This window comes from Hermetia illucens, chromosome 5 (assembly GCF_905115235.1).
Source record: "Hermetia illucens chromosome 5, iHerIll2.2.curated.20191125, whole genome shotgun sequence".
In the NCBI taxonomy this organism is placed as follows: domain Eukaryota; kingdom Metazoa; phylum Arthropoda; class Insecta; order Diptera; family Stratiomyidae; genus Hermetia; species Hermetia illucens.
In genome coordinates, this window is record NC_051853.1 from 54,690,826 (window position 1) to 54,714,545 (window position 23,720).

The 23,720-nt window shown below is 42.2% G+C and overlaps 1 protein-coding gene across 1 annotated transcript in view; it reads left to right on the forward strand.

The window, feature by feature from the left end:
- The window catches only part of LOC119658419 (carbonic anhydrase-related protein 10), a 180,170-nt gene that overhangs the window by 88,714 nt on the left and 67,736 nt on the right, over window positions 1-23,720 (forward strand). Inside the window, exons 2-3 of the mRNA XM_038065814.1 lie at window positions 8,111-8,158; window positions 20,258-20,394. Coding sequence (XP_037921742.1) covers window positions 8,111-8,158; window positions 20,258-20,394 — 185 coding nt within the window. The remainder of the gene's footprint in view (window positions 1-8,110; window positions 8,159-20,257; window positions 20,395-23,720) is intronic.

The following is a 23,720-nucleotide window of genomic DNA, read 5'->3' on the forward strand; positions in this document are numbered from 1 at the left end:
AATAACCCTTGCCATTACTCGACCGAACCGGGGTCCGTTCTGCCGGGTCGACTGAGGTGGACGCCCTAGCATTTTTCGGAGGCTTGTTACTAGATCCAATCGTCGTGGTTCTAAGGTCATTGGATGCATTTTATTGGTCGGTCACCAAGAGAGATTAGTTACGATTTAGCATAGAGGAATAACTCCAAATATACTTTATTTATGTCTTTCCCTGATCACAGCATTTTATTTTCGTTTTACTGGGGATAGTACAAAGTATGTTGCCTCAAACCTTCCTCCTTTACCTGGGCTTGGGCCAGCATGCCATGTAAATAGCATGGCGGAGTTGTTGAAGTGTACCTATTAACCGTAGTGTACTGATCAATCTTATAACCGACACAAATTTGAGGATGAGGATACTGCAAGGTGTTTCGCCCTAGCAATTGGTATTAAATTTGCTTTCAGGTGTCTTAATCTAGTTTGAGTAAATAGTGGACACTATCACAGAATATGTATGAAGGTTTTGCCACTCTATTTGGAGGATCTGCAGGCAATGTCCGCAGATACCTCCGTCTTTCCAGGATGGTAATTTCCCATGTAATGACAAGTAACTACTTCTGCTATGACTCTATGACTCTTTTTGGTAATCCTGCTAGCATTTCGGTGCATGCCCTCTTTGACCATCTTGAAATGGATTTCCGATTCCACAAAAGGGTGCTAGCCCGTACCTGGCCTTTTTGCTCCTTTCAGGACAAGCTTATGTCTTAACTTCTAACTCAATATTGTCTAGAACTAAAAGTACACATACTCTATTATGCGAGCCAAGGGTGTTCAGTATTTTTCAGATTAGAGCTGTCGGTTAGAATCGCAGTATTCTACTCGCTCCTTTAGATGTAGAGTAGGCATACGTATCTGGGGCGTATTTGTTCGCCTGAAATATAGTAGTATGCTTACCCATTAATTCAAAGTACATTTTCTGAATATTGCCACTATATGCGAAGATGAAAAGGGGTTTATCATCCTAATAATACACGCATGAGCCAATCTCTGAAGTTTGAACAACTGCTTAGATTGATTCCTGATAGGTCATCAAAGGCCTTACTATTGATATATATGGAGCCTAGTACTTTCGGGAGGCATCACCAAATTTTCCCTACCATGCGCTTGTAGTTTCCCGACCTATGTTACTGACATGTGTCTTCAGAGTAGTTTTCGCTCCAATGTGGTTCCCGAATATTTAACCTCTGTTTCCTTTCTTACTTCTATGCCATGGAGTCTAGCGACTCTCAAGTGTCAAGCTTGTACTTCCTAGTGGTGGGTAAATGAACTGCCCGTCATCCTGCAGCAGGTATTACTAATTTGCAATTCCAGTTAGATTTTACCACATTAGGGGTCCCCGTATTGGTTCTTACAGATTAGTACGAAGTCGTCAGTGTGATCCTGCACCCGTATTCCAATATTTCTTGGATCTCCCAGGATCCAGTAAGCACAAAAATGAGGGCATTCGCAATTGAAATGGAAGCTGCAAAAGAAGTGCCTCCAATATTGTGGTCATGTAAACGACATTTGTGATAACTCGCTTACTAAAATTGGTTTTTATATCCACGGAAACGACGGTTTGATACAATAAATAATGATGAATTTCACTCAATACTACGACTACTAAATGGGACAAAGGGTAAAGAAGAAGAAAAAGAAGTGGCTTAAGGATATGCTTTGTTTTGGATGGATCACCTGGTTCATGAATATCAAGCTTTTTGTTTGTAATTTGGTGGTCGAAACCAGGAATAAGAACTTTATCATCTAATTAGAATGAATTACCGATAAGTACCGGTAAGTCTTTTACCCCTTTTACATGGCCGCTTGTAATCGCTTGCTTTCAATATCACTTCAACTCGTAACTGGTGTTGTTCGGAGTTTCGCATGAAAGCATGAAATAAACAAGTCGGAAAACCGAAAGCTAAACGCTTCAGGTATAAAAGGTTTTCTGTTGCACTATGTGAGGAATGATGAGTACCTGACAGCTCCCTGTGCCCATAGTTAAAAATTCAATTACCCTCTGCTTTTTAAAAAGCCATTTACACAAATAGTTTGATCTGTGAAGCACTATATTGATATCAATCAACCTTATACGCTTCATACAAGAAGCCCAGTATTATAAGAAAATGTGAAGAAGGCAACCTAGAACGGCTACAAAACGGGGTGGGGGAGAAGTGGATTGCTCATGAATGGAATTTTAATATTTCACTCGAATGTCAACTATTCTCGTTAATTATGACGTCAGCATCTTATTTGTATGCCTTAGGATGCGGGGAATTCGCAGGAAATTGATAAGGTTGAACTCCTATAACTTTGACATTAACTTAGCACGCGTATGCGCGCTACTCACCTCTATGCCGGTGCAAAATTTGGTAAGCCTATGATGAACTTAAGGGGGATTTTTCAGTCAATTTCGAAAAGTTGGTAATATACTACTAGTAAGTTTATTTGAGCAGATATCAGATTGGGACATATAGATTACATCTAAGCGCACGTTCCTGATTTTTGGGTTGGGTAGTTTCCGAAAATGAGTGTTGTCTCACTTTAAGTGTGTAAATTTTGACTCGTTACTCGCGTACTTCGCAATTCATTCATTCATCATTGGTTTTTCTGCAATGAGCTCTTTCCCTGCATTTTGCTCTTTTAACAATGAGACACTTCAAATTGCATAGGAATATTCCAATTAGCATTACCGAAGTGATGTTGTGTTTCACCCCCTTTCAGTCATATAGCCTCTTCTGAAGATTATGATGAAACTATTCTGTGGAATTGTTTAAAGTTAGTGTTCAGCTTCTTGAAACGAATCTAAACTTCCCTTTAAATGCAACATATTAGAGAAGATAGTCTAGTAATATTGCTGTAGACGATTGCTAATCTGACTCAGTTACTTACACGGGAACCGACCATAAAAAAATAGATGACTTCCTATCATTTCACAACATCGCAAATGAAAACTGTGCTTAGTCGCCAACATAAATCATAATCCAAGCTATAAATCCACTAACACAAATTTCTAACTGCACAGGTCTGGATCCGTCAAAGAGCTGAAAAAACCAATCGAGCCAAATTCATCGGAATTCGTTTAATATCCTTCCCAGTTGAAAAGTTTTTCAGTAACAGAACAAGAGCCAGAGGCACTAGACATGCTAAACATTTCAACGAGGCAACTCATAAATCAGAAAGTTTTCGAGTTTTCCATAGTCGGAAAATTCATTGTTAAATAACTTGATCCCAATTTTGAAGCCAAATACTCATTTTTTGTACAATCCAATATCGCGGATAAAAACATATCCTTTGTGGGATGGACTGGGAGTGCTACGTGTATATATTTGCTTCACATTTTCATGTAACTGTAATGTAATAATATGAAGGAGATCAAAGAGGATGTTTATTAATACGTGGAGGACTATAGAATTAGCAAGGGATTCAACATAAAATTTCACGTAGGGGTTGAAGTAGCATGTATGACAGCGGCAGTATAATAAACATTAGAAAATGTGACGTATTCAGATTTGAATTTGTTGCAGTTCCCATTTTAATGACAATATATAAACCCCAGTCTTCGAATTTTATGAGGACTTGTGTCATGCCGAGACGGAATTTATTATTGGGTTGGTCAAGGAGCCAGACTTCGCTACCGTATACTGCATTACGAAAACACTTGCATGTGGTTACAAACCCTTTCAGTGACCAAAACAGGATCGCTAAGAGTCGACTCCTTACCAACGATGATGGCCAGATTGGTGTTTAAAACCTTTTGAATAAAGCGGCTAGTCACCGTATCTTGCGGATACGAACTGCTCATCTAAACAAAAATCAAATAATCTATCTAACTTCTCAATACATTCTAGCAACTGCCCTTCTGTATGTCATTATTCACTTCAATGTGATACTGGTGACTTCGACGTTTTACAACACCGTCAAAAGAAGTGGCGCTTTTTAGAAACACAAATGGATCAACGCCATCCATGCTCTATTTATTAATTTAGACCGGAAAACTGCGATGACCCATCACACTAAAAACTTTGGCCTTTTTGCTTCTTCTCTTCAGTCCAACTATACTTACTTTTCTTCCCATGTCAATAAGAACACAAACAGATATCATCTCCGTTGTCGATATGTTTGAGGGAAGATGTCATGGCCCATCAGCGTCCACCAGAAAATGTTTAATTTTGGTGACATGATGCAACCCTAACGGAATCCGCTTTCGATCGCAAACCCCTCTGAGATTTAACTGTGATGCAGCAAAATCTTGCCCCTTTTGGGTAGTGCACACCCTGATCACGCTGCCAGAAGACTTCTCAAAATTGGTGAGAAGCAGGTGAATCAAATGTCTATATGTCTGTACACTGTTCTAAAATGATCCGTAGGGTATTGATGTGAACAATGCAGGAGGAACTAGGTCGGAAAGTGGCCCACTTTCTGCCGATCGCACTTTCAAGGTTTTTCTTGATACGTTTCAGGATTATTTTAACTATTAATATCTGCGACGACAAGGAGCACGGACGTACTCCTCCAATTGTCACATTGAAAACGGGTGCCCTTGTTTGAAAATTTAGCTATAATTCCGTTTTTACACTCTCTGGGAAACATTTCCATACGAGAGGAGATAGCAATTTTGCAGTAACTGCAGGAGCAGCGATAAATAACTCTGCGGGAAAACCGTCGAACCCAGCAGGTTTAGTCCGTGAGAGCTCGTGAGAGCTTGTTAAAATAGTTGGCTTTTGTATCGAAGAGGAGTTCGTATCTGCGTGTTGTGATGACTAGACATTCACAAGAGGCGGAAAATCACCGGATGTAATAAAGCTAAGAAGCATGGTGAAATGTTCTTCCTATCTTTTCAGCTGTTTGTCATTGTGGATGAGCAGTCGACCGCTAACGACCTTCACAGGACTATCAAAAGATTTGCGACCACGAGGAAGCTCTATCGTGAAGCGGTTGACAGTTCCGAAACTAATGATATCTGCCGCAGCTTCTGCTCCCGTGGCCAGCTCAATAACAAATTCCCTTTGGTCGTGACACATACTTTGTTGAGCTTCTCGCGATTTCGATCGCCGTCCTTCATAGTGGTCAATAGAGTTTTCAGATTCTTCATCGGGTTTACCAAAAACTGTGGAACTACCGACGCACTGCACGTTGCGCGGTTACTCAAGGAGAAATACCGTGAGAAGCATCACCCTCTCTACATTGCATTACTTGATGTGGAAAAAGCGTTCGGCCGTGTACCGCACAAACTCATCTGGTATGCTCTGTTGCAACACCTTGTGCCAGAAGAACTGGGTTAAATTGCTCTATCGCGATCCGAAGCGGGAAGTTCGATATATGCCAGCTATATCGAAACCGTTTGGCGTTTTCTTCAGTTTTCGTCAAACATGTGAAACATCGGATAGTCATACACACATTGCCTCTAACAACAGAGCTGATTTCGAGCAAGTAGACCCCAATGAAAAAGGCACTCCTACGGTCAGTAACAGTGACCAGCCGAGAACTGAGTCATTGAATCAATCCTATGAATGTTGAGGGGTGCGGCTGATGTTGAGCTATGCTATGAAATTGTTTGGTCCTTCTGTGTAAAAAGGATGAAATCGCGTTCCAGAACTGATTTTCTTTGTGATCGACGCATCAATAAACGTTTCAAATCGAAAATAAACCTCACTGTCAATGAACGCTTCCTCGCGACAATGAAGGCATCCGTGATCACTTTCACTTACCGTGACAAAATTGCGATCGAGACGGGTTCGATGTTATGGTCACGTAACTTCGATGTTATGAACATGTAATTTGTCCGGCGAAAACTTATTCGGTAAGATTGCCCTGAACATCCAAGTCAACGGGAAACAATTAATAGACTGATTGAAGCAACGATCTCGATTCAACCTAACCCGAAATGGGCGGATTCGGAATCAGATGGAGGCTGTCGAGATATTTCATTTTTGATGGATAGCCTGCTTCACAGCTGCTGTATCGACTATAAGCTGTTCTTTACAGCTTCGGGAACTTTTTGTGCATCCTTTCTGCTCTTCAGCTATCCATTTATGAACATCAAGGTGTTTTGAGATATTCGCGCACAGAACTGAAGTGAAGACCGCACAGAACTGAAGTGAAGACCTTGCAGATGGTCGTAAGACAAGTAATTGGCCGACATTTTGAAGGGCTAGAGGCACCCTGTTCCATGGGGATGAAGAAATTTCCTTGGCGAAAAATTGTGGAACTACTTTCGGATCGACATTCATCTGATTCAAATGATTTGCCGATACCCTGTGAGTGCTCTTGAATCGCTTCAGCCAGAAGATGTGAGTCTTATTAACTCTTAGCCCCTTCCAATTACCTGCGTTTTCAAGGGCTGTTTCTAAATCAGCTTCAGTAATGTCAAACATGGCCATTTCAGGAACATGAACGCATAAGATGTGGGAGCCACGCTGCTCTAAATTGCGATGGCTTGGTTGACTCCAAACGCTCCTCCAGAAGTCTTCTGCTTGATCCTGATGGAGGTTACTTTCACGACTTGAGTTGGCGACATTTTTATAAAACTGCCGTTGGTTTCGGAAGAATAAGGTGTTGTCTGTCCTTTGCCGAAAGCTCTTTTGATACCTATGGATGCGATTGGAGCATACTGTAAGTTTCTGCTTCAGCACCTCCAGGATTTCTCCAATTAGGACATCATTGGAGAGATGGTAGTTTCCAATGATGCTCGCAAGGCAACTGTGCACTTTTGATAATGGATTTCCAAGAAGTGCTTGCGTGACACAACCAATCTTCTTTCTCGACTTTTCGACTCTTTTGTTGAGCCAAAATACTCAGAACGGTAAAGTCCTCTCGCGCATATCTCTGTTATTCGCTCCAAGTTATTGATTATGGAGACGAATAACCATGGCAGGTGCAACGTAGACCAGCCTATGAACCTCTGTAATATTAATCTCGCTTGCCAAACGATCAGCCAAATTTCTGTCAACAGCAGCAATTATGTTAGTAGTTGGCGAAGTAAACTTTAGGTTTAGGATCTTTGGTCTAGCGTGTGAAAGTATCTCAGCATATTCTGTGAATGCGACCTAGAATGCGGTTAAAGCCTCATTATAAATTGGGCTTGCATCCCCTGTTACTAAGCTTCTCCTGATTGCTAGGTTCATGGGATGACTTACAGGTGGAGTACTTGCCTTGCTCCTTTGACTAGTCCGGTAAGCTCATGACTTTAGACAGAGCTCAAGTGGAAACTCTTGGAAGATGTGTTGCCTAGTTGGTAGGGCAATTCGGTTGTTATTCACTATCACCCAGTACTGGTTGACGACGTTCTGTTCCGGAACATGAGGTAGTTCGAACTAGCTCATGTTCCGGAAATCGGGTTATGAACGCGACATGTAGTCTGTATCTGTACTATGATAGATTCAGTTCTAAATGCGTGATACGGTAATAGGCGCGGTCGATAAACTCATTGAGCTGGTTTGTCCAAACCATACGACGCCTAGGTCTCCCGGCCCTGCTAGTTGACGACATAACTCTTATCGCCGTCAGTAAAATGAAATTAGGCCTATTGAGACTATCATTTCCTACCAAGTTTGCAGAGGTTCTTGTAAATGACATAAGCTTAAAGGAGACAGGTACATTAAAAGACTTGGTACGACGATTTACCAGTGCGAAAATAAACTGCTTATAAAAAATGAATCCGCTTCAGTGCTAAATGCAACCTACATAACAACTCAATCGAAATCAAACGAAACAAACGTACATATATATAAGTATCTGCGGGGCAGCCTAAAAGAAATTATACGATATGAAAAATCTGTTTATAACAATTCGATTCCAAGCGGATATCCATAAACATAATCTAGGGAAATGTCCCATCCCGTAGGAGTGAAGCGGCGTTTAAAGTCTTTCATTGGATAAAGTAAAAAATTCCCATTTTTTTCGAAAGAGGCTTTCTCGTATTACCTCAGAATTTAATAATACGAAAAATCGTGAAAAAGATGCGTTTTTCCCATAGCATAAATTTCAGTCTTTCAATAATACGAGTTCATAAAAATACATATGCATGCCTCAATATTAATTTCAATGATTTAATTTATCATAATGAAGACGTAAATATCTTCCGTTACAGGCATCAAGGGTAGCTGGGAGGAGTGGTGGACATATGATGGCATATCCGGTAAGTTGTAAATATTTAACTTTTGGCGGAATGAATTTTCTGTTCCATTAAAATTAATGAGCCGCATGCATAAACATATGTAGTACTCAGGAAGAACATGTGCTGGAAACAACGATCCCAATATATGCTATTGGAGGAAGGACATGTTGAACATGCATATGAGATAAAGTATGTTAAGGTGATTTAACTTTAGCGGGTCATCCGAAAAATTGGAGCGATTTAATAATGGGAAACCTACCTGGTGTTTATCCTGCGGATTTGTAATTTCAGTCATTTTCGGTTTCGATATTCTGAGCCCGAGGAACATGAAAACGCAGGCTGGAAATAATTTTCATTTTAAGAACCTGTTGCTGATGTGCTTTCAAAGTGCACACCTTTTCCTGTTAGCGTTTCCATTTGTATTCTTGTGAAAAGGTCAAACTGACAGAGTTAATTGACACTATACGAGACCTCTTACTTCAAACCAAGAAGATTATACATACACAGGAGGTGAAACTACCTAGGCAATCTTCGAATTTTTACGAAACAAAAAAGATAACTTTCGGTGGGCAATCAAGATCGTAGTTGCGTTCTGCGGATCTTTATTGGTGTTGGTTTTCATTTGCGTCATGGTGTTAGTACAGTTGCAAAACAAAACCTTATTAAAATCGGTTCAATGTCTGTCTGTCTGTCTTTTTTTATACGTTGGAAGGTGGAAAGGTTCAAAACCTACCGCTGGCTCCTGCCATATGGTAATGTGAGACTTTTACTCACTAAAACCACCTCCACCTCCTTCGCTTACCCCGCGGGACTGCCATTTCGGTATTATATCGCGGAGCAGGATAAGTTATGAACTGCGCCTCCTGTCGTTATTTGTAATTTTCTTTCGAAGCTCCTCCCTCCTCAGCAGATTGTGGATCACCTTCATTAATTTTTCCACCGCCCTCCAAGATGTTTCAGAGACTAGCATGTGGTCCACGATATTCTTGGGTGTCAACCGTGCCTCGGCGTCAATTTCTGCCTCCGTTCCCGAACCGCGGGCAGTTAAAAACAACATCCTCCGTATTCTCCAAAATCATCACGCATGTCGGGCAATATGGGGAGTCGTCACGCCCAAAGCGATGAAGGTATGCACGGTACCCTCCGTGTTCGTTTAGGAATTGAGTTAGGTGGTAACTAACCTCACCGTGCCTTCGTTTGATCCATTTAGAGACATCTGAAAAAATCCTGTGTTTCCAGCGTCCTTTAGGTGAATCATTCCATCTTTTTTGCCATTCCAAAATAGATTCACTTCGTGCCAATTGCCGGCGGTAGGTATACGACTCGCCGATCGCACATGATGGGTCATAGAGGCATCGACCCTCGTTGACCAAGATGTCGATGAGGATCATGCCGGCTATCACACAAGCTGCGTCATCCGTTGTTGTACGGTAAGCGCATGACGTTCGCAATGCGCTCAATCGGTATGGGGCTGCGATTTTTCTTCTATTCGCTTCCGACTTCAAAAACGGTGCCCAGACCAGAGCTGCATAAAGCAAGATAGAGCTAACAACTCTGGAGATCAGGAGCCGACGGCTTTGACTAGGACCACCTATATTTGGTAATTTTCTTGCAATTTTCAAGATGGGAATTTCAGTCTTTGGCCACCCATTCGGTCCTAGGTATTTAAGCGTTGGCTGCGACTGTATGATGTGCTCACCGATCCTGATCTTTATTGACGTTTGCTTCCTTTACTTGGTAATCAAGACTACTGCGGTTTTATGCTCCGCGAGTATCAGATCAGCTTCCTCTAGCCAAGACCTGATTTCAAAAATTGCCTCGTTTGAGAGTACATCGATCTCATCAATATCTTGTGCCCCGATAGCCGGTCCTATATAGTCTGCGAAGCCAATGATTGTCACTCCTTTGGGTAGTTGCAGCTTTAAAATTCCGTCATACATTATTATCCACATTATTATGTCTGTCTGTCTATCTGTCACACGCACTTTTCTCAGAAATGGTTATACCGATTCAAAATTTTCCCGACGATATTCAGCGTGCTTACGCTGATTTTCAGAGAGTCTTCTAGGCTCCTCCGCTTTGAGTAAAATTGTGGACAGTGGAACATGGTATGCTCCCGGTCTTCAGGTCTGCAACCACATTCAGGTCAAAAGGGAGAATCACCCAACCTGGATTGGTGCACATACTTTTTGTAACCACCTTTCTGTAACTCTGACAGGAATTTCGTCAGGTCGTAATTAATAAATTAAATTGCCGTATCGTCGACGAATCCATTCCTCAATACGGGGAATTAAAATGTGGGCTTAGCGACCCCTCCGTGAGTCATCGACCCGTTGCTGCCACTTCTCCACTGATTCTCTGCTTTCCGCTTTTCGGCATTCTGTATTCTTTTCAGGTGGATTCTTTCTCCTTTTCTCGTACAAACAACGTGCCTCACTTGGCAGAATATCCATCGGGATCATTCTCGCAATAACACACATTGCCTCGCTTGAGATTGTTCTGTAGGCGCTGCACACCCTTAGCCCCACTAAACGGTAAGTCAGGTTTACCCTCGTCCGAATACTCTCACATGCTAGTGCATCCTCCCAAACTGAAATTGCACATAATAGTGAAGAGTGAACCATACCCTCCACAAGTAATCTGCGACTGTACCTTAAGCCTCAAATGTTACACATCATCCACGGCAACGATACGCTGGGATTTTCCGTTTTCTCACAGGCATAATTCAGGTGTCCCTTGAAATTGGTTTTAGCGTCAATTATCACCCCCAGGTATTTGATAACCGGTTTCGAAGTGATAATAAGGCACCGACGCGAATAATCGTATTCCTCTTCCTACGGTTGGCAATCAAGACCATCTTACACTCCACAAGGTCAAGCTGAACCGTCTCCAGCTAAACTTTTATGCCGCTGATGGTTTCGTTAGCGTACACTTCAGCGTCTTCAGGCTGTTTCGCGACGACAACCACGGCTAGATCGTCTGCGAAACCGACTATTGTGACCCCCTTTGGCACGGGAAGGACTAGGAACCTGTTATACATTACGTTCCATAAGAGAGGACCCAATACTGATAACTGTGATGCTCCTGCTGTGATAGTGTACTGCTTGGGTCCCTCATCCGTATCGTGCCAAAGTCTCCTTTCCTAGCGGTAACTTTCGAGGAGGTTAGTCAAAATTGATAGACAAGTAACCAAAGAGCCAAGTCATTGTTGATAAATGCAACAGACGGCATCAATCCCTGAAGTAAAATGGATCGCGTGTAGAAACTGTGGATAGTATGTATACTATCCAGACTAGCAGACTTGTATTAACCGATCCGATAGCATTAATAAATAAAAAAATCACAAATACTATCTGACGTGAGAAACCTGGAACAATGTAGCTATGAAAGCTTCGAAGGACGCAATTAGAAAACTCGTGGCTCATCACCCACGATTGAACTAACCACAGATGATTATATGACATTGCTAGCGGAAATCAGTTCTTATTCAATTTGGATGTCTTCTTCCACTTTCTGAGAAATATCTCAGATTCCAATGATTTCGGCATTTCCAGAAACTGAAGAAGAGGCGATCGCACTCGGCGTTTTACCAACAAGCCAGCAGGATGAAATCTACACACCTCGATGCTCATCCTGTGGAGATAAAGAGGGAAATCTGATTTCCGACAGAATGGGCATATTGGAGCGATGAGTTGAGTACTTTGATGGACTACTGAGCAACCAGAACATCGGCGAGTTCAAGGTCCCGCCAACTAAAGACTTAGTGGCTTAAAAATCATAAGTCGCCAGGAGCCGATGGAATTACAGCCGGATTGGTGAAAAACGGAGGCGATCAATTACATCAAGTGGTTCATAAACTTGTTCTCAAGATGCAGGACAGCAAATCAATGCCTGGCGACAGGCAAAGAGGCATTATCTGTCTCATACATAAAAAGGGAGATATCACATAGTGCAGCAATTATAGAAGTATCACGTTGCTGAGTACCATCTATAAGATATCCTCCGCTCTCTTACTAGGCCGGATAGCCCCATACGCCCAGAATGTCATTGGTCCATACCGAAGAGGCTTCACTCCAGGCAAATCTGATTGACTAGGCTGACCCTGACCAATATGCGAGGCCAGATAAAAGCAACAGGATCACTCTCAAGACCATTCGATATCAAGAACGGTTTCCGACAAGGGGATGCCCTATCATGCGTCGTCTTTAACTTGGCCTGACCCGAGACGTACAAACTGCCTTCATCCAGATTGCGCAGGCGGCAATCGGTGCGAGATCTTGGGCTGCACATCAATGAAGGCAAGACAAAATATATGGTGGCAACGTCAGCATCAAAAACCAACCAACCAACAACAACAAACCGCACTGGTCATACTTGAAGAATAAGGATAAGAGACTACAGCTTTCAGACCGTTGATAATTTCTCCTGATGATTGATCTCGAAAATCACAATCGATAACAGCTATGAAATCCGCGCACGGTTGTTGGCAGCCAACAGAACCTATTTCAGCTTACAAAAACTGTTCTGCTCGAAAAATCTCACCATAGGGTCAAAGCTTCTACAGGACAATGATTTTGCCAGTTCCCATGTATTCCTCGGAGATTTAAGTTCTTAGCAAGAAAAATTGCGAACTCTTCCCCTTCATAAGGATCTATCTATTAGCTATACCATGACCGTCAGGTTGTGGATAAAATCCGGCTCAATAGGTTACGGGGCGGGGGGGTCACTTAATCCGTATGGAAGGGGATGATCCAGCCCAGGGAGCCTATAAGGGCAATACCTATGGTAGAAAAAGAAGTTGAGGCAGACCCTGCCTGAGATGGAACGATGGCATAAGTCAGAACGCCCGGCAGCTTTTTGAGATATCAAATTGATGGACTTTGCCGAAAACCGGGATGTCTGGAGTTCCTTATTAAGGCAGAGCTGGACCGGATAGCAGTTGTTGCGCCGTTGGTGATGATGGTAGCGAAGTAGCGGAGAATATCTTATGTAGTAGATGATATTAAGCAGCATGATACCTCTGTAATTATTGCACTGACTATGTAGGGCTGGTAATACTTCGGTGGCAGATTGTCCGTCCCAAATCTTGAGCATAAATTGGAGACGCTTTGTGTAGTTGGTTGCCTCCATATTTAACCACTTGCGCCTGGCGACTTATGATTATGAAAATGAGAAATTGGGTGGATTGTTTACTCCATACTTGGTGGTGACAGCGTGTACCCATCATCATATTCTGCTTATTAAGCAATTCATCAAAATACACAACTTATCCCTCCAATATGCCCGTACGGTTATACGTCAGAGATGATTCGAGGTGGTGTTATTATTTGAGCCCGGAGCACCCTAGCAACGAGATAGTGATCCTATATGTTCCATCATTCATCAAGGTTAAGAGGTGACGGCGTTTGATTAACACATGGTCAATTTGGTCGAAAGTAGTCCCATGTGGGGAGTGGGGAATCCATCTTTGTGCATCTCGTTTCGCGCTGCCAAATCGGGGACCGTTGTCAATGGTACTTTTATCGACGCTAAGGGCAGTGACGTACTGCCTGATTACTGGCCCTTTAAAATGTAAAAGAATAATTTTGATATCGTACCTTGCGCCGGCACGAGGGTCAAACTGATTTTTGAAAAATTAATTATAAAAGTGGATACCAGAAGTAGAAGCTGGTGGAACTTTGTGTCTTTCGTAATTTATGACAAATCTGAAGGTAGAAAATGAATTAAGGCCTGAGATTCCAACGGACCAGTCGTTCATCACACGTAATCAGTTGAATATATATTAATTACAAATAAAGTCCTCAATAAATCCAAAATTGGTAGTTTTCATGAGAAACGAAATGAGATTCCAGTTTACGGAAGAAAACATGTAAGTGCGACGTCCTCCCTAGGAACACAAAATAATGAGGAAGCAGAAGTCATATGCGCGTATATACATATGTAAGTGTATGTCTTGGGTTTATTTACCGTCAGCCGACAGGAACCTGCACAGCTTTTAATATTACATACAGTAATTTTCATTTTCATTAACATTTCACTTTTACATTTTCAACTCAATAAATCGCATATCCAATTATTATCTTAACTGGGATTCCACTGCGTTCAGGAGTTACGTGCGGCAAAGTATCTTCCCCCAAAAACGGAACTTACTACTTATGTACATATCTTAGCTATGTACATAGCACAATACCACTCTCTCTTTTTCGTATTACGATCCGACCAGATTTGTGGGTGAACTCAGAACGATACCGGGGCTGCCCTCTCCTCCTGCACAGAACAGAATTAATCCATTTCCTCCCTGGAAAGCAATCTTTTTTTGCTTACATTCTCTGGGAGAAATTAAAGTTCATTATTTATGCAAGCTGCTGGCTTTTTCTGAGGCGAGAAGCAATGCTAACTGTATCGCTTGGTATGTTCGTCTCCACTTAATATAGCATTGCAGTAGCAAATCAGAAATAAAATGAGCCACACTTAAGCATCCCTGACAGGACATGTACCTTGATGGCGTTCAGAATATCTGGAAAACCTGCTTGATGGAAGGGAGTAGGGAACAGCAGGAGTTATTGCATGCTTCATGGATTTTTATGCGTGATTCGCTCTAGTAATGCACTTTTGAGGGTCACATATTCCATGTAATGGAGATTGCATTAGTAAGAGTAACATAACGTATTTTAGTCGTCTAATTATTACGGGGATCTAATTCTATGAAATTTACATAACCATAAAAGTTCTTGAAAATGTGGGCTAATTTTTGTTTCTAATATGCTAAGTCAGCGAGAACCCCAACAGAGCAGTTCCAAGCCTATTGAGAGAGAAAACAGACACTATAATCTGAAAGGCATCTCAAAGTCATTAAATGAATTCAACGATTTAACGGGATAGTATCTCATCGATAAATTAGGGAAAGGCACCCATTTACAATACCCCTTGTTGCAACGACCTGAATTATCTGACCCAACTGTTGGCAAGCTCTAAAATTAGACCGTTATGAAATATTTCTAAGCCCCGCCTGCCATAAATAGCAGATGTTTTTTCAAGTTCCCAGGAAGGAAGTGGACTGCCATCAACTTGTAACTAATCCTACCCAGGGGGAAGTTGTCACCAATGCTAGAACCCGAGAAGTTTTAGAAGCAGAGGATTCTATTGCCGCCAGAGCCACTTTATTCGCGAAAGGATAAGAGCTTGAAGGCGTCTCCAAAACCCTAGGCAAGATGGAACCTTCATTTTCACAAGGAATCACGCTACCATTTTTTCGCTCATCAAAAAGCAACTACTTAATGCCATTACAAAAACCAGGCTGTTCTTTACAACTTACATTATTATCCGTGGAATCCAGAAGAAAACCGATAATGAAGAAATTATGGAACTCACTTCACTTCTACTTGTGAAACTTTACCCGAGTGCAGATGTCGTGACCACGAAAGATAAAGTTCCTCACAGGGAGCATCGCTCGTTTCTCACCGAATCCCAATCTCAGCCGGATGGTATTTGACCCCCTCCAAGAATTCAGTGGTCGATTATGTATTATAATGGACCAAAAGATTACTATCGAAAAAGTGAAACCAGTGGAAGAACCACAATTTTAAAACTGCCAAAACGTCCAGTACATCACCTAAAATTGCTCGATAATATGCAAATGGGTTAAGTTCACAGAAAGCCACTCGCGTGGAGAATGTCCAGGACTGACGTCGGTCGAATTGCAGGCTTGTTCAACTTATAAAGAAACAGTAGTCGGTGGAAAAACTTGCAAAAACCGCCAGGTAACTGCTGGAGTTTCCGGTGAAGCAAACGGTGCCCCAGTTGACATAGGGCTTGATCAGCCCAGGCTTGTTATACTCCCAAGTCGCAATTAAACTAATCCTTAATACATGCCCTGTGAGTAACCGCTGGCCTATGTTAGCAGCCTACAAATTTTGAAACTGTATTGCCACTGAAATATCAACGACGCCTCGGATAGGAACTGACCCCACGGCTACGACCTTTGGCTAACGAAAACGGACTATGATTGGTTTCTGGAATGTGCAAACGCTCCTCCAACTTGAGATATAATTCCAACGATATAAGCTGGACAATCTGGGCCTAAGCGAAGTAAGATGTTGGAACTCTAGAGGGTACTCCTTTCCTTCTTCTGGCAAAGTGCTTTTGAACTCTTGAGAGCCAAGTCGCCATGTCGCGTTGTTTCTAGCGGCTACCGCAAGGCGCGTTCTCTTGACCCAAGAACCGATTTCTGAAAAATTTGACTGAAAAATTTTGGTCTAGGTTAAAGAACGTCATAATATTACAAGGGGTCATTATTTGATGGTCGCTTACCTTCAAGTTGGAGACCTGTGGTCCCGCAAGTTCAATATCGACCTCCTGTATGATCCACTTGCCGCTTCACAGTGGAGAGGAATCTTGCTGATTGGGCGGTAAACACCTTGAGCAACGCCTGAGATTTGGCTGACTGCGGGATTGTGAAAGCGGATCCATCGACGGATGAGATTGATAACTCTATTGATTGATGGCGAGCGTGACGCCCTCGAACACCAATCCTGTGCGGAAAGTTCAGCGTAGTGTGTCCCTTGACAAAACAGAATTTGTTATTGCAACCATCACGGAAGTGAAATATGCCGCAATGATTTCAGAAGTGTATTCCGCATCATGAACGAACTTGTAGGTAGGAGCAAATTATTCGATGGTCCTATGAGTAACGTTAATGGTACGTGTTGGACTAAAAGTTCATAGGCTAATACAGAGATGACGCCACTAGTATTAAATTCATATGATTTGTAATTAACTGCAATCTTCAAAAGACACCTGTACAAGTTTGATAGTTGTAGGACTATAAGTTTGTGAAATAGAGCATTTTAAAAGAGAATTTCGCGTGTTAAGAAAGCATTGGTTTTTGGCAAAAAATACGGTTGAAGCCAATGCTTAGCTTGATAAACATTATTACTGATTCGTCCTAGTTTTCTCTTCTTTCCATGACAACTTCACATCTTCTACCAAACAGATGTATGGGGTCCGAGAATCGGAAGACATTGCGAAAACTGGATTCAGTTCTCCCAATCCTCCTCCCCCCTCTCATCCATTGTTTCCCTATAGATCTAATCGAATTAGTCTATGAGCTCCTCTCATGACATTGCTCTGAATAAACAAATCCGGGCGCTGCAAATAAGCTGTGATGGCTCGTTTTATTATAACCTCTACATGTTTGTTCCAGAGAAGCTTGTTGACAAGAATAACTCTCAGATATTTCACTTCTTCGCAGAGTTGAAGGATTGTTCCCCTGGAAGGCAAAGACCATTCAGTTTCCCCATTTTTGAAAATATTACCATGTCTGAGGCACCAACTGCCAATCAAATTAACGGCGGATTGTGTATTTCTACACACCGGTTCGGGATCTCGATGAATAACTACCAACTACGTCATCCGCTTGGGGGATTTTGCAGTTCGCATAGTAGTGAGTCGATCAACATACTCCACAGAAATGGCTATAGTAAACCTCCTTGACGGCAGCCCATCGTTGCTTCCGTTGTTAGTTAGCGATCAGCGCCCACTTCAGGGCAGCGTAGATCCACTTAATTAAAGTTTCATCAACAGCATGCGCTCTGACGGCATCACAGAGCTTTTGGAAGGGCGCACAGTTAACGCCCCTTCAATGTGCACGAGCACTCCCATCGCGGACTCGCCTTTCAGAGTTGCGTCCTCTATCTTTGAAACCAAACACTGAAGGGCAGACTTACAGGACTTTCCTCATTGGTGCGCATGTTGGCTTTCAGATAGTGGGTGTCACCTTAGCGCCTTCTCGCTAATGTCGGTTTCAGCCAGTCTCTCCAGACATTTCAGCAAAAATGATGTTAAGCCGCTTTGCCAAAGTACTGTAGATTTGCATAGTCATCTTTCCGAGTTTTAGGTATGAAGCCTACCTTCACCTTCTGCCACGTAGCCTAGAGAAAGACATCCGTGAAAAGTACTCCTTAGAAGTCGCTCTAGGTGCTCTATACTCTCTCTTAGATTCGCTGGGTCGATGCCATCTATATCAGGTGGTTTGAAGTTTTCATAGTATAGTAGGTCTCGCCTTTTCATTGGTAAAAACCGCTCTTGCAGTTTCCTCATTCCCCTTACAACAACTTCGTGTAGAAAAATTTGAAGAAGCCGCCAACTCTCTTCCTCACACTTCTGAGACCTGTTCTCCCGGGTGGTGTACTTCCAACAGAATCTGTATAGGGTCAACTCTGGAGTTCGTGAAAGTACCGTCTGGTTTTCTAAGATAGCCCGACCTAGCGCAGTCTGGCAGTTTCACCTTCCATTTCCAGACAATATGCTCTAAACAAGTCTCGTTCACAACGTTCTATGAGCCTCTTATGTTCACGCTATGAGTTCCAAAAGTTTAACCAGTCTTCCTCCTTATTACGTTTGTAAGCTCGGTTTAGAAGTCGTCTGGTTGATTTCCTGGAATCGTTTAGCCACGTTGACTTCCGGAAATAGAACAAGGCTTTTCAAAGCACACTAAAAGTGTGCGATTCACTTTCCAATTGATCTTCTATCGCCAAAGGGGTCCTGAGTCGCCTAGAGAGCTCAACTTTGTCGCCAAGAAGTTCATTGAACTTTGTCCAATCCTAGGATTCTGTCTTTGGGGGGGGGGAGGGTATTAATAATAATCATGGGTGCAACGATCCATATTGGATTAGGCCTTGAAGCGTGGTAGAGCACTTCATTCAACACCGCAATGGTACACTACAGTACACTGTAGGAGGCAATGTGGTCAACATTGCACTCACCTAAGATTATTATCCTGATTTGACTATGGCGCTCATTCACAGCTGACTCAACTGGTATCCACAATCCAGTCACGATAATAAATACCTTTGCCACTAGGTTTGGACCGCGCCTTCCGCTACAACAGCCCAGCGCTCTAACCACTTGAGCCATCCGGACACATGTGCAAGCATGCGTCGTATGGGTATGTGGTTCTAAATTACGCTATAATTCGGCGCAAATTGTTATCCTTAGTCAGTTTGGTCTAAACTAAACTTCGAAGCTGTCCGTTCTATGCTTGAATCTCCCGATAGTGAACTATGTGTGAAGTTGCTAACAGACAACTTTTTACGTGCAGTTTGCAGGAGTGGAAAATTAAAAAAAAGTTAAACTTAAGGGGAATTAGCAAAAAAAAAAAGAAGTATTACTGAATGACAGGGTTGCCCTGCGGAAGTACCAGGGGCTCGATTTATATCAGCCAGTTAAAATATGTCAGGAAGCATGTATCAACTACAGGTATTTAATACTCTCGGGGAACATCCTCTTCTCCGTAGAACGATTTTCCCCAACAACCATTGCAATCAAGAAATTTTGCCCGAATATATTCAGGTTCAGTACAATAATATCATATATATGTAGATGAAGAAGTTATAGTCCAAGAGACTTGGATTAAAAACGGAGCAATAAAACTGTTTTTGTTTGGATGATTAATCATATTTAGTTCCACCTTTCCCCAGGTATGATGGTCAATGAAACTTCTTTTCGATTTACCACTAAAGAAGCCAAGACATTTTAGATTTAAAGAATGACAGGAGCAACTACATTGCAAGAAAGAATATCTTGTTTGTTACATTCGAAAGACGCTACCTGTAACACAGTACGTTGTGTTGTAACTGTGAGACATTCCACCCTAACTAGCCTCCCCCTTTGTTTGCTGCAAATTCAATTCCATCTGTTAATAACGAAGGCATAAACTGGGCTACTGGGAACGACACGCTAGGTGATATACATACATGCATATCCTTTATTTTTTATTCTTAATCAAAACTGTTGTGTATCTTTCAAACTTTTGAATACCAGAATACCACCATACGTGCATATTTGGTAACGCTAATGGAACAAAGCCCCGACAACAATATTCGCAATCCTCATCTCTTAATTCCTCAATTTAATTTTCCAGGAAAGTGCAATTGTTGTTACCCCCAGGAGTAATATTCAAGCGTGTACGAGTTGCAACCACAGTTTCAGCCCCGAGATTAATAAAGTCATTAAGTTTGCTGAATGCAGAATCAGAAGACACAGAAAACAAACTCATTCTGATTACTCACATATGTATGTCGACCATTCTGTTCTCTAAATATTCTGTTTTATTTGTTGCAGGACCAGCATTTTGGGGCCTTATTAATCCACAATGGAATATGTGTAACAAAGGACGTAGACAGTCACCAATCGACGTGGAACCAGAAAAATTACTTTATGATCCACATTTGCGATCTTTACACATAGATAAACATAAGGTATGTATGGAAATGTTATATTGCATTGTAAGTTTGGATAATTGGATTTCTTCAGTGAACTTCAGTGGATTTGTAATTCTAAGTTCATACATACCTGCAATTAATGAACAAAGGGCAACTTTAAAAAGAAACTGGCGTTTTGAAAAGATCACTGGCATGATTCCTTCCCACCTAATCAAAATTATGTAACAATAATAATAATATCGTCAAGGGATGTCGCACTGCGTTCTACAAAACTATTGTGCCCCTTTACTGGTTATAATATACCTTTGAACTATAGTCTATCGTTTAAACCTATAACTGGCAGAAACTTTATTAAGTATTCTCCCAGAGCATGTGTGAAAGTTTCATCACTCTCCTTACAGAATCTACAGACAGGGTCCGTAGATACTCCTACCTTTCCCAGGTGACAGTTTAGCCTGCAGTGATCAGTGAGTATTCTTACTATAATCCGGAGTCTCTTCTTGGTGAGGTTTAAACAGTCTATCGAGCGCTTTGGCACGTATCCTTCCATGAGCACCCTGGACTGTTCCATTCCTGGTAGGTTCGCACAGTAAAGAATATCAATTTTCCTTCGATTTAGGCAGCTTCTCGCCTCACTGGTACTCCCAGACATTCTGGGGATCACCCTCCTCGCCTGCATTTGTATGTGCAGATGGAGAGGAGTCACTCTCAGAAGGACTTCTAGGGTTGCCGTTGGGCAGGTTGCACTGATACATACCCAAGCCAGTCTTTCAAATTTGTGTTACTCTCTGGCTGCTGTGCTGAGTTCAGTTTTTTATGCCCACATTACCGCCCCATGGGTAATCATTGGTGTTATTATTGCATTGTATATCCAGTGCAGTATTTTCGGGGTGCATCCCCATTTTTTACCTGCTATGGACCAGCAAGTCATACTACAGGGTACGGCAGCATAACTTCTTTTTTTCAAAACTCAATAAAAACTATTGTATGCATCGGAAAATATTTATTTATTTTTTATAATGTAGGTAGATGTCTAAAGTTTTTATTTACATTGTTTTGAAGATCAAATCTGTTAGGTGACATCCCCCATTCTCCATACATTGCGTAAACCGATTTCTGGCGTTTGTCATGACTCTTGTTAGCATAGCAGGTGTTATGTTGGCAATTTCTTCTTGGATGTTGGTCTTCAAATCTTGTAGGGTTCTCGGACGGTTCACATAAACACGGGATTTCAAAAAACCCCATAGAAAAAATCACAAGGGGACAGATCGGGAGAACGTGCCGGCCATTCCAAATCGCCTCTAATTGAGATAAGGCGCTCTGGAAAGTGTTCCCTCAAAACAGCCATCGATGCTCTTGAAGTGTGTGCTGTTGCACCGTCTTGTTGGAACCAAGTGTCCCCCAAATCCAAATTTTCTAGCCGTGGGAAAAAAAAATTCTGTAGCATGTTTACATACCGGTCCGAATTCACTGTCACTGTAACCTCATTTTCCTCAAAAAACCAGGGACCAATAATTCCAGATGAGGAAATTGCACACCACACTGTGACTTTGGGTGAATGCAAAGGCTTTTGATGCAATTCTCAAGGGTTGGTGTCAGCCCAGTAGCTCATGTTTTGTTTGTTAACCGACCCACACAAATGAAAATGGGCTTCATCGCTAAAAAAAACAATAGCACCCTCGGGAACGACATCAAGAAGAAGCTCACACACGTTCATCCGAGAATTGAAGTCACGTTCTGAAAGTTCCTGCACTATCGCCATCTTATAGGGATGAAAATGAAGATCATCACGAAGAATTCTTCTCACAGAACGATCGGATAGTCCAAAGGCAGATGCGTGTTTGCGCGCAGAACGCCGTGGCGATCGCAACATTGACGCTCTCACTGCTTCAATGTTCTCAGGTGATCTAACGGGCCGAGGGACTCCAGTTCTTCCTTTTGTCGCACTTGCAGTTTGTCTGAATACAGTGACCCATGTAACAATTGATTTGCTGTCTGGGACGGGAGCCAACGGGGCTAAATTAAAGCGATTCCGAAATGCACGCTGTGTTGCAATAACCGAACATCCGCTTGAAAAGTAAACCTCAACGGCAAAGGCACGCTCCTCACTATTCCAAAGAATGATGGCGACTGAACCGTGTCGGGACAAAACTTTACAGTATCCCCTCTTGAACGAGACCACTAGCGCTCCGCTACGACATCAACTATCATAACTGAGTGGCGCGCATTTTAAAAAAGAAAGTTATGCTGCCGCACCCTGTATATGTTTTCATTATGCATTTTCCCGAGTAATTTTTGGTCCAGGGTGATTCCCAAATATTTATCTTCTGTTACTCGTTTCACCTCCATGCCTTGTAATCTAATGGTTCTCAGGTGACCAAACTTGCGCTTCCTAGTTAATGATACCATATTCGCCTTAGCTGAATTTATGCGCAGCCCCACCTTTCTGCACTAGTTACTTGTAGTTGGGTTTGAATTCTGTCATATTCACTCCTGCAGAGTAAAACAATATCATTAGCGCAACCCTGGACCGGTCTTTCATTGTTTGTTCACTCTCCTAGGAGTTCATCAACTACCATGCTTCATATTACCCCTTGTGGATAACCTTCAGGGTTGTTCAAAATAAAAGAATTTGTACCTGTCGGCACTTCTATTTGCCTACTCTCTAAAGTTCGGCCCACCTAGAACGCCAGGGTCTTTGCAACTCTTCTACAAATTAGGGCATCTCTCTTTGTGCGATGTGTTATCGAACGTTCCTTCGATTTCCAAAAACGCAGAGTGTGCTATTTATTTCTTCCTTCCCCCCATCCCATAATATATCCGTCAGCTGATACAGAACAGTTTCGGTTGACCCTTCTGCAGTAACCATGCCAACATTGATGCGGGGGATTTCGTATTAGTACGTTAGTTCTAATGTAATTATCTATAACTTTCCCCACCGTCTTAAGTGCGAGCGAAGTGAGGCAGATTGGTCTGACAGATTTAAGGTGGAAAGGATTCTTTTTACCCGCTTCCGGAATAAATATCATTCTTGCCCGCTTCCATGCCCATACCAAGGGCATGGAAGCGGGCAAGAATGATGTTTATGCTATCCCTTACCACTCTTAGGAGTGATGATTTCTAGTCGGGAAAATGCTATCTACTCCGGGTGATTTCAGACATCTTACTCTACCTTCCGATCATACTTCTTTCGCTAGTTCCCAACTCACCTTTTTCCTTTTTCTGTCCGTTGTTGGAGTGTCAAACAAAATGCCACTTCCTTCCGCCGTGGGGTAGGATCGCGAAAAATGAGTTGTGCGAGACAGACGTATCCTGTCTTCCTCATTTTCGGTAAATGTCCCATCTTCCCTCTGCAGACAGAC